Source organism: Leucopleurus acutus, assembly GCF_964270905.1.
Source record: "Leucopleurus acutus genome assembly, chromosome: 3".
NCBI lineage: Eukaryota > Metazoa > Chordata > Mammalia > Artiodactyla > Delphinidae > Leucopleurus > Leucopleurus acutus.
The window spans coordinates 89,404,111-89,418,744 of record NC_139145.1 but is presented as its reverse complement, the minus strand read 5'-3'; the positions used below and the strand labels follow the sequence as shown (position 1 = coordinate 89,418,744).

General features: G+C 35.8%; 1 protein-coding gene across 1 annotated transcript; it reads right to left on the bottom strand.

Moving 5' to 3' along the window:
* Positions 1-4,837: 4,837 nt before the first annotated feature.
* LOC309959318 (elongation factor 1-alpha 1-like) lies at positions 4,838-6,559 on the bottom strand. Its single transcript, XM_082835552.1, is given in 3 exon segments — positions 4,838-5,154; positions 5,156-6,102; positions 6,106-6,559. Coding segments are annotated over 3 exon segments (1,383 nt in total). The 5' UTR covers positions 6,508-6,559; the 3' UTR covers positions 4,838-5,120.
* Between the last annotated feature and the right edge of the window lie 8,075 nt (positions 6,560-14,634).

Below are 14,634 nucleotides of genomic sequence, written 5' to 3'. Positions count from 1 at the left end.
TTTTGTCTGTTATATATTTACAAAGGGATTCTCCCACACATAATATTGACATTAAGTTTAATTTCATCCCATTATCCCCTTCAAATTTATTTAGTAATTACTCTCTTCATTTGTTATTTATTTGTAGACCATTATTATCTTTTACTTTGTTGTTTTTTAGAACCTGAAAAAATTGTTAACACCTTTAATCTTGCTTTATGTATCCCTCCTTCCATCCTCTTTTTCATAATCTTATCCACTGCTTTTCTATGAAGTTCTTATACATATACATAGCTCTTAGATTATGAGGTGCCAAGATTGGCCATGGCAACCCAGCATCATTCTCAATAGCTATTCTAAGAGGGCCTGTCTCATCCCAGCCCTGTGATGTGGGTTCCTTTACATTCTCTTCTAAGTAATAATAGAATGGATTCTCTTTCCCTGTCTTTCTATGTTATTTTAAATCATTTACTAAATAGGTCTAATGCTACATAGCATTTTTCATTCCTTTTTGTTCAGCTATACTTACTGATATTTATAAGTCAGTGATAAAAATATTTTTATTCTCTCTTCTCATGTCTCCTCACACACTGAGGAAGCCCTATGTATTTAATGTAGTTCACTTACTATAAACGTATTTGTCAGTGTTATATGGTCTTCTGTGGTATGCCAACCAACTAACAATTCTTATTTTGTTGAGTAAGTTTTACTTCAAGACACCTACCAGACTATGAACAAATAATCTTTCTATAAGATCATAAATGTTAGAAAGAATAATCTTTACTAAAATTTATACTCTGAATTTATGTATTCTTGAATAATTTTGTAACATAATGAAATGGTCAGTTTCAGTTTGTATCTCCAGGGTCTTATTCAAACATTTTAAAGACTGAAATAAACAGCAACTAACTTGAGAAAAGTTTGGATAATTAAATCTTAAATGTATCACATGTTGGAATTAATTTAAATCATATTTTTTCTTTTTAAATAATATTCCAACTGAAAAAAGTCTCCTTCATTATAAATATCATAAAATACTATATGCGAATATGTGAGCCTCTGTTAGGTTTATCATACCCTAAAATAATCTGTAAGATATTCCTTTTGAATTCTGGAACATTTAAACACCAAATAAAACTAAAACAGTGATGGTTGGCTTGCAATAACTAAGTGTATTATAATTGATTTTTCTACTTAATATCTAAATCAGGCCACTTAGATTATTTTTATCTCTAATGTAAACACTTTTTAACTTATTATCGTGTGATTCTTGCTTATCTTAGAGGTACTCTCTCTGCCTTTTTGTGAAATTTCTTTATTATTCAGTTTCTTAATTTGTGATTTTCCCTTCCTGATACCTAAGAAATATTTTCAAGGAATCCACAAAAACATTATAGTCAATTTTAATAAATTGTCGAGTGGGTTCAAATTATTTCATGTAAAATCATGTTAAGAAGAAATGACTTCTGTGAAGAATTATGGTGGCTGGGTTTGGGTAGAAGGGCACATCTGAAGTTTATAATGGAAGAAGTAAAATGTACAATCTCTCTGTTACTCCTTACCTCCCAAGCTCAATGGCAAAGGGCACTATCACCAACACATAAAGTAAATTTGGAGAGCAAGATGAAGGGACCAAACCAGCAATGTGTCTTTTCCTGTACCTATTATTTGCTGTCTCTGACATGATTCCATGTTCTCCCAGACACAGACTTCCTAGTTCCTCAACCCCAGTGTGACAGGCACATTTGTTATCAGTGACCTTATTAAACATCAGTCTAGGTCAGAGATTTTTCCTCTTAAGGAACTATAAATTCTACAGGAACACCAGATGGATATTTTTCTTTTCTACTAGAGAATGAGGAAGTGTTTTTCACTAGGGATCACAACGGAATTAATAGAAAACTATTTTTCTTTTCTTTTGAAATCAACATGAAATTAAAACCTTATAACTTAATATGATTAATTGGTCATTTTATTAGCTAATATTATAAGTTAATTGGCTAATAGAAACATTAACATTATTAATTGGTAAATAACATTTTTTGTAGTGAGCTTGGAATTCTTTCATAGTCCACCACACTAGCTCTGTGTCTAAATTCCTCCTTCTAAAGATGGAAAAGTTATACTTTCTACCCTAAGGTTCTTTTGAAAATTAAATGAGACAGTGTTTTTAAAGTGCTTAATATAGTGTCTACAGCATCATAATCTTTCAATACATGTTAACTCATTATTTTTGTTATTATTATTTCAGGGTTGTTTTTATATAATAACCCAAGGGTATCTTAGGATTACACTATGATATGTTAGCTATGTGTTTCCATACAGAGTATATTATTTCATATATAATAGTAGTAAATATAAACCAACTACAGGTAAAAATCAGTTACAAATAGGAAAACAAAGTAGTCATATTTCACAATTATTAATGCAGTACTAAAATAGATGACAAAATAGAGCCCAATATATTTTCTTCATAAACATCCAGGATTCCTGGGTCAAAAGGATTCAAAATAACATTTATAGGCTATTTGGGTAGCTAACTCTAAAATCAAAACAGTATGAAGTATCCACAATTCTCATTTCAAGCACACTTCAAGCAAGGTAGACATTGAATGAAACTAAAAGATTTATCAAATGTTCTAAAATGGATTACACATAATAACCAAGAAAGATGCTAGAAAGTGTCACTATTAGGTTGTGTCCCTACACTGAAATTCTCCAAACAATGCCTAATCATCACTTGCTAGTTAAAGATTAGTCACCTTGGATGAAAAACATTTGTTAAACTCTGATAGTTACAACTTTCTTATGGAATTATCCTTTATCAGTGAAATATTTTGGAACATTATTGCAATGTTCAAGGTAAGAAGAAGAAATTGCTCAGACTATGGTTTTTAGACAGACTAAGTCTCTAAAAGGAAGGAAAGAATATCTCAATTTATCACTTTTTAAAGGAACTATAATTTGTTTGAGGTCTGGATAAAAAAGAAGACATTCAGGTTAATAGCAACATTATCCCACGATCATAAAGAGGGACCTGCCATTTATTATGTTAATGTGTACCAACTGATGAAGGAATTGGATATAATGTACATCCCTCTCCAGACAAGTATAACAATAGGAAATTTGAGCATGACATATCTGCAGGGAGAGCAACATGTTAGCATAGGTAAAGGGGTAATACGAGAGGTAATTTGATTTCATGAACTCCAAATGACTTTGGAGACTACACATGAAATTCTGTGAGTGGTCACAGCGAGGTTGGAAAAGCCAAAGATCAAACTCCATACCTTCTGGCTGCCAGTGTTTCTTTGTCTTTTCCTTATGCCATCAAAAGATACATTCAGTCTCAGAAAGAAATTTCTCATTGAAGTGAAACTTAATATAATAAATAATGTAACACCACTGTTTGTAAGCTCATGTTTGTCAACTTAATTTGTCATTCTTCTATATGTAGAAAAGAGATACTCATTATCTCCCTGTTCTTTACTGAACAAATTAGAATTTCTGTGAATTCTGCAAGTTGGTAAGAACAAATAATATGAAGTATAGAGATACTCCTTTAAAAAAAACTAATTAAAAGGTTAAGTGAATGATAACTGGACAATTAAATGTAAAGGCAGACAAAGATGAGCCTTTTCAAAACTCTAATCATAGAAGCACGTACTTCAGTTATTTGAGAAAGATATTCATGCTAAAAGAAATAATGCATAAAATATTATTTTATGCAGTCAAAATAGTCAGCAATCCCCATCTTTCTCCAGTACCAAATCTAAATTCCTTATAATGGTCTAAATTACCTACTTCTTACAATTTCTCTAATGAAACAGCTTATTCAAAGAAAACTATTTAATGCATTATCCCGGAAAATATTCTTGAGTGTGTCCTAATTTTAGTATTTGCTCATACTTGATGTCTTTTCTCCATGCTCAGCTAAAATCTGCATTTTCTTCACAATACAGGTCAAGACTCATTTCACCTTTAAAATTTCTCTTATCATCTCTTCCCATGGAATTCTATCCCTCTTTTAATTTTCCCCAGTGTTTATTAAGATCTATATCATTAGCCTGGAACCATCCCTAGGATGAGGACCTTGGAGAGCTTGTCTGTGGAGTCTTGACATTTAGTACTGTACTTTGTATAGATAGTTGTATAGTAATTATTTTGTAGGTAAGGATGCTGTTGATGAAATGAAATGTAATACAGTTTTATATCGAGATATACTACTTGCAGAACATTCTACAAGAAATTTTTACTTGACAAACCTAGAGAGTCCTAATGTCAACTATATATGGGTAATCTTTCTATCACTCTAAATTCTATTATAATAAGAGGGGTATGATTCTTTAGAAGATTGAGAGAGATAATTTTAGAAAATAAATTAAAGTTAGTGTATCTACTTATAAAGCATCTAATTAGAGGTTATTATGTATTAGGTACTAGTTGGGCAAAAAATCAATGACTGCAGAATATTCAACTATCATTCTATTTTTCTTCAAATAGAAGAAAACTTTTGTCCTATTCCATGTTAATAATTCTACAAATAGAAAATAAACAGATTTTTAAAAGGCATTAACTTTCTGACAATAATTTAGGCTATGTTCTTTAGTGGCTGTATCTAGCTTTAGCTCTAAAGGATTTTTTTTTTTTTTTTTTTTTTTTTTTGCGGTACAGAGGCGTCTCACTGTTGTGGCCTCTCCCGTTGCGGAGCACAGGCTCCGGACGCGCAGGCTCAGCGGCCATGGCTCACGGGCCCAGCCGCTCCGCGGCACGTGGGATCCTCCCGGACAGGGGCACGAACCCGTGTCCCCTGCATCGGCAGGCAGACTCTCAACCGCTGTGCCACCAGGGAAGCCCCTCTCATTAAACTTTTTTAATGGGTCTCAAATTCTGTGACAGATTTTTGGTCAAGTTGTTTCCATTAAAAAGTACTGATTTTAAAAACTAATAACTTAAAACTGCCACACACAAAACAAATGGTCCACAATACATTCTCCTTTCCTTCTGAAGGTTTTACGATGCATTGTTATCATTAACCAGTCTTTTGCTATTAAACTTAAATGGCCAATTGAGACAAACAGTTCTGAGACCATTCTTCCACCACTGATTAAGACTGGGGTGGCAGGTATTGGGGATAATATTCATTTAGCCTTCTGAGCTTTCTGGGCAGACTTGGACCTTGCCAGCTCCAACTGCCTTCTTGTCCACTGCTTTGATGACACCCACAGCAACCGTCTGTCTCATGTCACGAACAGCAAAGCGGCCTAGAGGAGGATAGTCAGAGAAGCTCTCAACACACATGGGTTTACCAGGAACCATATCAACGATGGCAGCATCAGCAGATTTTAAGAATTTGGGGCTATCTTCCAGCATTTTCCCAGAATGATGATCAATCTTCTCCTTCAGCTCAGCAAACTTGCAGGCAAAGTGAGCTGTGTGACAATCCAGCACAGGTGCATAGCCGGCACTGATTTGGCCTGGATGGTTCAAGATAATCACCTGAGCTGTGAAGCCAGCTGCTTCCATTGGTGGGTCATTTTTGCTGTCACCAGCCACATTGCCACGACAACCATCTTTGACAGACATGTTCTTGACATTGAAGCCCACATTGTCCCCAGGAAGGGCTTCACTCAAAGCTTCATGGTGCATTTCAACAGACTTCACTTCAGTTGTCACATTGACTGGAGCAAAGGTGACCACCATGCCAGGTTTGAGAACACCAGTCTCCACTCGACCCACAGGGACAGTGCCAATACCACCAATTTTGTAGACGTCCTGGAGGGGCAAACACAAGGGCTTGTCAGTTGGGCGAGTTGGTGGCAGGATGCAATACAGAGCTTCAAGCAGTGTGGTTCCACTGGCATTGCCATCTTTACAGGTGACTCTCCATCCCTTGAACCACAGCATGTTAGCACTTGGCTCCAGCATGTTGTCACCATTCCAGCCAGAAATTGGCGCAAATGCTACTGTGTCGGGGTTGTAGCCAATTTTCCTAATGCAGATGCTGACTTCCTTTACAATTTCCTTGTATCTCTTCTGGCTGTAGGGTGGCTCAGTGGAATCCATTTTGTTAACTCCAACAATTAGCTGTTTCACACCCAGAGTGTAGGCCAGAAGGCCATGCTAACGGGTCTGCCCATTCTTGGAAATACCTGATTCAAATTCACCAACACCAGCAGCAACAATCAGGACAGCACAGTCAACCTGGGATGTGCCTGTAATCATGTTTTTGATGAATTCTCTGTGTTCTGGGGCATCAATGATGGTCACATAGTACTTGCTGCTCTCGAATTTCCATAGGGAGATATCAATGGTGATACCACGCTCACATTCAGCTTTCAGTTTGTCCAAGACCCAGGCATACTTGAAGGAGCCCTTCCCCATCTCGGCAGCCTCCTTCTCGAACTTTTCAATGGTTCTCTTGTCGATCCCACCACATTTGTAGATCAGATGGCCAGTAGTGGTGGACTTCCCCGAATCTACGTGTCCGATGACAACGATGTTGATGTGGGTCTTCTCCTTTCCCATTTTTGCTTAGGTTTAGCAGTGGTTTTCACGACACCTGTGTCCTGGCAGCAAACCCGTTGCGAAAAAGCAAAAAGTTTTTTTCAGTGTTTAAATGGACACATTTTAAATGAAGTAAACTTTCTGATTATTCAGATTACAAATATAATAATAATATATTGTATATACAAAGCGTTTGTCGTTAGTATGAACTTGTAAAGTCACTGTAGCTAGGTTTAAGCAAAGGGGCATGGTTTACAATGATTGTAAGTAACTCATAAATTCCTTAAAAGGCAAGAAAATCAGGCTTAGAAAGCTATGCAGCCAGGAGTAAAACCAAGATTACCCTAGGATAACCCATATCATCCCCTCCAATGCAGGGCAGTGTTTGCTACATTTAGAATCTGCCACCAATTTCTTTCTTCAGAATACATAGATATGCGTGCATGTGTGTGTGCACACATGCATAGATATGTTTATATATCTATATATAATTATACATGTAGAGAGATTATCAAATTTGTGTAGGTCTCCTTGCACAGTGTGAATTTGGGTTGTTCTCAATACAGCCTTCGATCTTTTCATAAAGTACTGGGTTAAGAAAACACTCTAGATATTGTTTTATATATATATACAATCAGAGTGGATAAAAATGGGGAAGAAGCAAGTTTATTTGTGATTTGTTTACCTATTACAAGAATCACTTTTGGTATCTTTCATCCCACCCTGCCCTGATGTATTTGGATTGCAGTTGGAAGGAGAGGGTCAGGCAGGTTTAGGTAAATAGAGCTAGTGTAGGTGTATGGGGCCTATTGAGTTCTCTTCTTTCCCTTTATTCTTCTAATTTAGACAAAAATAATTTTGCCATATGTAGAGGAATGTTGTCAAGGATTAAAAAGGAGAAAAACCTGAATTAAGGATATACTGGCAATCACAAAAATTGAACCTAAAAATAGTAAGGGATCCAACTAATGTCTTTAACGTTCATGAACCATGCCGCTGAGATTACACCCTGATTTCTGGTGTTAAAAATGCATTAACTAAATTCTAATTCAACAAAATGTTTTCCTCCAATTTAAATTTCATTCTATACAGAAAAGCATTCTTGTCTTACACCCAAAAAGTGTTTATTTGCAGACATTCTCTTTTGCAGTTATGAAAGTGTTAGTAATTTAAGTGATGGTGTGCCTTTCTCCATTCTTATTCCTTTCTACTATTTCTTTGTCTCCAGTAATTTTTCTCCTTGTGATGTAACTCTCTCTTAAAAGAAGGACATAAGAGAGTTTATTGTGATAGCAAATTGTTTTTCCATTCTTTTTGTTGTTTTATTGTTTGTTTTGCTTTTATTGTCAAAACCTGTTTGTATTTACTATGTGTTTTAAGATGATCGTAGCATTTTTCAGGTGAAGGTGATTAAACTGTATTGTAAACATCAAAAGAAAAAATCTACAGTTTAACAAATCCAACAGTGAATGATATAAAATATCTTTAGCTTTTCTGGTGACAATATTTATATACTGACAATATTCAATTTGGACAGCCTTCTGGTACATCAAAGAGTAAGTGTGGTCTCCATTATTTCAATTACTGCACAACATATTTGTTTAAAAATGTTTTTCAAAGAGTATAGTTTTAGAAAATGAAGATGATTATTTGGATAATGAAAAACATCTTAACAAAAGAAATTATAATGAAAGATGCACATCTGTAATTAACTTTTTGGCCTCAGTGTGATTTTCACTCTGTTAGGAAAAACATAGAGACTATTTAGACTACAGATATAGATGAGGGAGCAAACAACCTCTCTCCCAACTGAAATGCATTTTATTCATATGGATATTGATATACTTGAGGTAAAAAGATCTGGTAAAGTCTTCTTGGTCTATCTTGGCCAACAACACTATCTAGTAAATAACAAGATAAAACTGATCCTAGGATGTGTTTGACTCATGCTTCCATTGAAACATGATGGTTGTTACCCAATTGTGCTATTTTATTATAGTACCTCCCCTCCTCAAAAAAAAATGCAAAATACAGCAACCACAATATGCCCTTTTGTGATTCAGGCAGGGGGAAACTTGTTTCTTTATTAATGCTTGATTTGAATATTTTGTCTGAGAGCCTCCTGAGGGCTCTCTGAGTTACAAGTAGTCTGGCAGACCTCTGAGGTATGAGGGTGTTCTCCCTGCGGTGCTATTTTTCCATCCTCCAAACTCTAATACAGGGCAACAGGGGCTAGCCATAACTGTAGAAAACCAGTCAACTAGCCCCAGCCAAATGCAGGTTAAGGTGGTGCCATAGAGAAGAATATAATATTTTTAGATCCACATAACCCTTTTCTCTACAATTTCAAGTGTCAAAAATATAGTATGTCTTATTCCTAAAGAAATGAAAAAATTGTATCTAAGTGATTCCATAAATGTCAAGCAGTTGTAAACAGTGGCCACATTGCATGATAAATATAAATAATAGCCAAGGGTAACACCAAAGGATGAGCTATCAGAGACCACCTACAGACTAGGAGTGAGTCCTTCCAGTAGATAAGGATCTAAATTTTAAGTCTGGGCTTCTCTGGTGGTGCAGTGGTTGAGAGTCCGCCTGCCGATGCAGGGGACACGGGTTCGTGCCCCGGTCTGGGAAGATCCCACATGCCGCGGAGCGGCTGGGCCCGTGACCCATGGCCACTGAGCCTAAGCGTCCGGAGCCTGTGCTCCGCAATGGGAGAGGCCACAGCATTGAGAGGCCCGCGTACCGCTAAATAAATAAATAAATAAATAAATTCTAAGTCATATGGCACAAAGGGGACAAATAGATTTCCAGTGAGACACAAACCTCATACATACATATTCCTGTTTGAACATAACTGACATTGCATAATGCCCTGGTAGAATTCAGCTACTTGTTTTCATGGCATCTCTGTTCTCCTCAGCTTGCTGTTAGTTCTGTGAGAGCAGAGATTTTGTCTGTTTTGTTCACTGCTGAGCTCTGAGCACCTAGAGAAGTGTCTGACACAAAGTAAGGGCTCAGTAAATATTTATTAAATAAATGAACTCCAGAGAAATGGGTGTCTCCCTAAAGATGGCTCATAGCCTGTTGCTCAGCAGAATTTCTAACTGGACCTAGTTGTCTTCTGTTTTCTTCCTGTCTCTGTGCATTTTCTCAACTTATTCTCTCTTTTTGCTATGAAATGAATGTTTGTGTCTCCCCAAATTCAATATATGTTGAAGCCCTAGTGTTATGGTGTTTGAGCCTTTAGGAGGTAATTAGGTCATGAGTGTAGAGACTTCATGATGGGGTTAAGAGAGGAAAAGAGTCAGCCCTTTCTGTCTCTTCACCATGTGGAATGAGAAAAGGGCAGCCTATAAATCAGAAAGAGGGCACTTACCAAGAATTTGACCATGCTGGCCCCCTGATCTCGGACTTCCAGCCTCCAGAACTGTGAGAAATAAATGTTTGTTGTTTAAGCCACCTGGTCTATGGTATTCTGTTATAGCAGCGCAAATTGTCTAACATCCTTTGCCTATCCAAAAATCCTGCCCAGCCTTCAGCTTCTACCTTTATTATATAGAAATATCTGATTATCCCATAAATCATGAATTCCTATAGATTCATATTCAAAAATATATATTGTGACTTAATTGAGCTCTACCTTGCTCAAAAATGTTGCTGCTCTCTCCATTCTTCCACTCAACAAATATTATCGACTGACTACCATTTTGGGGGCACTATTTTAAGGAATTTGGTGTATATCAGAGAACAACAAAGAATCCTGATGTTGAACAAGGAAGAGAGACAACAAATAAGTAAATTACATAGTAGGTTTGAAGGAGAAAAGAAAATTACAGCAGGGTAAAGAGATCAGAACTGCTAGAGTGAGCATCCAGAAATCTGCACTATAGAGTGCAAAGTAGGTCATCAAGATTTTGAGATTGAGGAAAGACATGGACGCTGTGTAGGAGCTAATCATGTAGATATCTGGGGTGAGGGCCTTCCAGACAAAGGGTATATTTGAAGTTGAAGAGCATCCTTGGTAAACTGAAAGAAAAAAACCATGGCAACATAGCTATAGCACAGTGTCCAAAAGAAAGAGTATTAGGAGATGAGGTCAGGGAGAGAATAGGAAGCCAGATTACACAGGACCTGAAGCCCACATTAAGGACATAATCTTTAACTTGAGTAAAGAGAGGAGCTATCCTAGGGTTTGATCTAACTTAGCTTTTAAAACTGAACCTATGAAAGGACCATGACATAAATACCTCTCTTATACATGAAGCTCTGATGCAGTATTGTGCTTCCATGTTGACTGGCCAAATGATATATGAGCATTTTCATGCAGCACTGCTGACTTTGCAGAAATCTACAGGAAGAGAGCTATGAGACCAGTCTCACTCTCTTAAGTAAAGCATTATCCATAAAGAAAGGCAGCATTATTTACTGGCTGAGACCACAGGCTCTGGAATCAAGCTGCATGGGTTTGAAAACCATCATATACTAGTTTCAAAGCTTCAGTTTCCTCATTTTTAAAATCCCTACTTCTAGTGGAGGGGGAGATGATATAAATATTGAATGTGAAATTGTATGAAAGATACATAGTACCATCATCAGGGAATAGAATAACAAGTCACTTGTATGCATATGATACCATATGGTAGTTGTAAGAATTTAAGGAGATATACCAAGTAAGCACACAGAGTAAGCACTCCATAACATATATAATTGCATACCACTATTATTGTCATTGTCAAAACCAACTATCAAAATACATTATTAAACATTATACATTTTCAGGCAGTAATTTAATACACCCCATTGTATTTAGCATGCAGAATGAAAATGAGAATTACAATAATTACAATTACCATTTTAATCCAGTGTAGTTCAACAAAAGATTAGATACATGTATGAACACTAATAATGTGTGCAGAAAATTCATGACAAAAGAAATTGCAGGCATTTAGAAACTAAAGGGTCAGAGAAATAACATAAATCAGAACCTTTCATAGTTATTGATATCATTCCATTTAAATTCTGCTTTTGTTTCAATGGACATTTTTCCTGAAACATACTGTTTACCTCATATTTGTAGATGAAGATATTTCACTAAGGCAATAAAAAAGGAGATAAAATTGTCCTTTTGAAGCCCCCATTTCCCACCCAGTCATACCCCATGCTCAGGAATCAAGGAAACCTCAATGGGATATTACCTGTAGTCATTTTTCAAGTCAACTAGTAAGTATTTATTTAATCTGTTCCTTAAAAAGATATATACCAGGTATTATTTGAGTTTTGTCACAATGTTGCAAATTCTGAAATAGATTGGCATCTCGGTAAATTGCAATTTCAATATGGATAATATTATCTTTCCCTTGTAATCAGCTTGCAGTGAGAAACCTACCATTTTATCTTTACCTAGAAGTTCTAGAGATTTTGCCCTTTAATTTAATTCTAAATTGATTCTGTTCTCTTTCCACAACTAATAACTGTATTCGGTTCATTTTCAATAAAGCTTAATGACTAAATTAAAAGGGTTAATCAGGTTTAAATAAAGATGAGGGTGACATTTCTTCCATATTTGTCTGGCTCCCAACCTCCTTTCTGCTAACTTTGAATTCTGCCTTCTGTCAAAATTATGCCCTCTAAAAACAAGTGTTGTGAAAAGGGCCATATGGGGCAAAATTGAGTTTTGGCATCCAAAATGTAAGGATATTTTTAAATAAAAACTTTATAACAAATGAGGTAGTCATTTAATTAACATTTTAGGTAGGGGTCATTGCTTTTCATTTGGATGAAGAAAAGCTAAAAAGAAAATCCCAGGAGAAGATATAACATCAGAACACTTTGCTAAACACTAAAAAATGGGAGAGACAGTAACATGAGGTCTATACTGAATCCCATTGAAGGCTGTAATTAGCCCTTACTTCAGTATTTTGTACAATACAATGAAGCACTATTTTACCCAATATATCTTAATTAAAAGCAAAAACACAATACAACACAAAGCTACCATCAAAGAGGCATTTTTGGCACTCACATAATACAGAAGATGGGGAAGGATTTTGTTTTCTTTGTTTGGCAAGAAAATTGGAACTAGGCATTCTATTTTCCACACAGCTCTCAATATAGAAGCATTTGTGAACCAAAAATTGCATTTGCACTGTAAATGATATGGATGAAAGCCACAGAGAAAGAGATAGTTTGTTGTTTTATAATTCAATAGTAGTAATGCTTGGATTTCTTTTATTTCTCTCTTACAAAGAAAATAATTATTGAAAGCTTGGTTTTTACCACAATAAGAGAGTTAGTTGAAGGTTCTAATGTACATGTTTTATATTCCCTTTTCACTAGAATGCATTAATTATGCAGTAACATTAAAATATACACACAAAATAATTTTCTTGTCACCTCAATTTAAAATTTTGAATATCAAAGATACCATAACTCTCCACTGTGGTCTATTCTTCGTAATTATCTAATACAAGGGAAGAAAAACAATAAAGTAAATGCTAGCTTATAAAAATTATGGACAAATTGTCTCCCCAGAATCCAGTTATGTCTATAATGAAGTAAGCAGAAAAAAAGGTGAAATGAAGGTGATTCAAATACCATCAGAGATCTTCAATGTGATCATTCATACAGATTTCTGTCAACTTGAATGAGACAGTTGAAGAGTGAAAATGAAAATAGAATTCTAAATAATTTATATGAAGAAAGACAACCCAATACTTACACTAAAGTCAACCATAAGACAGATCATAATGTCTGAAGATCTAACATATTTTATTTTATATTTGATATCTAAGATGTTATTTCTAGTAAATTCTTCAAGAATTTGTGTAACAGCTATACCTTACCAACTAGAGAGCAAAATGAACAATGGTATACCAGCTGACTACTTCCACACATAGTGCTGAATGAGTCTAAATTGCTATAAACCTTAAACTAAACTTTGAGGGTTGGCTCATTCTAACTGCTCTTGAAAAATGGGAAGAAGGAGAAGAGTCAGGAAAGTACAGGTTATCATTAGTATACTCTAGAAGCACTAATTACAGATGAGGAAGCACAAAGATGATCTGACTTATCCCAAACCATATGGGTAATACCAAAGGGAAGACCAGAACCCAGGATATCTATTTCCCAAGCCCTTTTCTTCAACTTTACAATGATGAAATGTTTTTTAATATCCAAATCTATAAAAGATAAGCCTAATAATCAAGTCAATCAGGAACTTGTGAACTACAATCCAGAGCCTATCCTGCACCTGTATATCATGCTGCTAACAATTTCCCTGAGCATTGCCCCATCACACAGTGGAATAGCAGACCCCACAAATGTGTCAAGGAGCACAGGAAAATAATGCTCTTCAGTGAACAGCTCGGAACTTATTTTATCTGTGTCTGTTGTGAGAATTATGGAAACTAAACTGAGCTAAGCCAAAAGTGAGGAATGTGGGGGCCTGAAATGAGATAAGAAGTTTGGATAGACACTGAAGAACTAGAAAACTCAAGTTTAATGGGTCTGCCTGAATCTGTGTGATATATAGGAGAGAAGTCGGAGGCTGAAGTCTAAATAGATGGTACATATAAACCACATAAATCCATGAATTAGTCTCCAGTGCTGCTCACATAAACAAATCTTCCCCCAATCTACAGGAGAAAAGCAAAAGAGAGAGAGGGGTGAAAAGGAGAACAGGAGTCCTGCTTCCCCATTCCTTCTAGCCTCCCTCTGTGTTTATACCTATTAATGAATCCAACAGGAAAAGATCATCTCTAGAGGCAGAGAAGTGTAGCTGATTTGGAAAAGTCCTGCTCTAGTGACTTATACTGTATAGTTTCTGTACTGGTGTTTTTAGGGGGGAAAACGTCTCTCTTCATGAGACGTTCTAAGTTTGATATTGGAGTCAAAAATAATCTATCACATATTATCTTTTCAGTTAAATGAAGTATCTGCTTTCTGATTTTCATAACAGGCTATATATTTAAAGAACTCAGTTGTGAAAACTACAACAGAATGAATTTCATAGCAATATCTCTGTGGCTCCCTTGAGTCCAAATTTCCAATTTACCAGATCTCAGAGCTATCAGCCATTTTTGTGTATAGAAAATCTTAAAGGCAGGGAAGGATGCCATCTTTGTACCCTTTTCATGTCTAAAA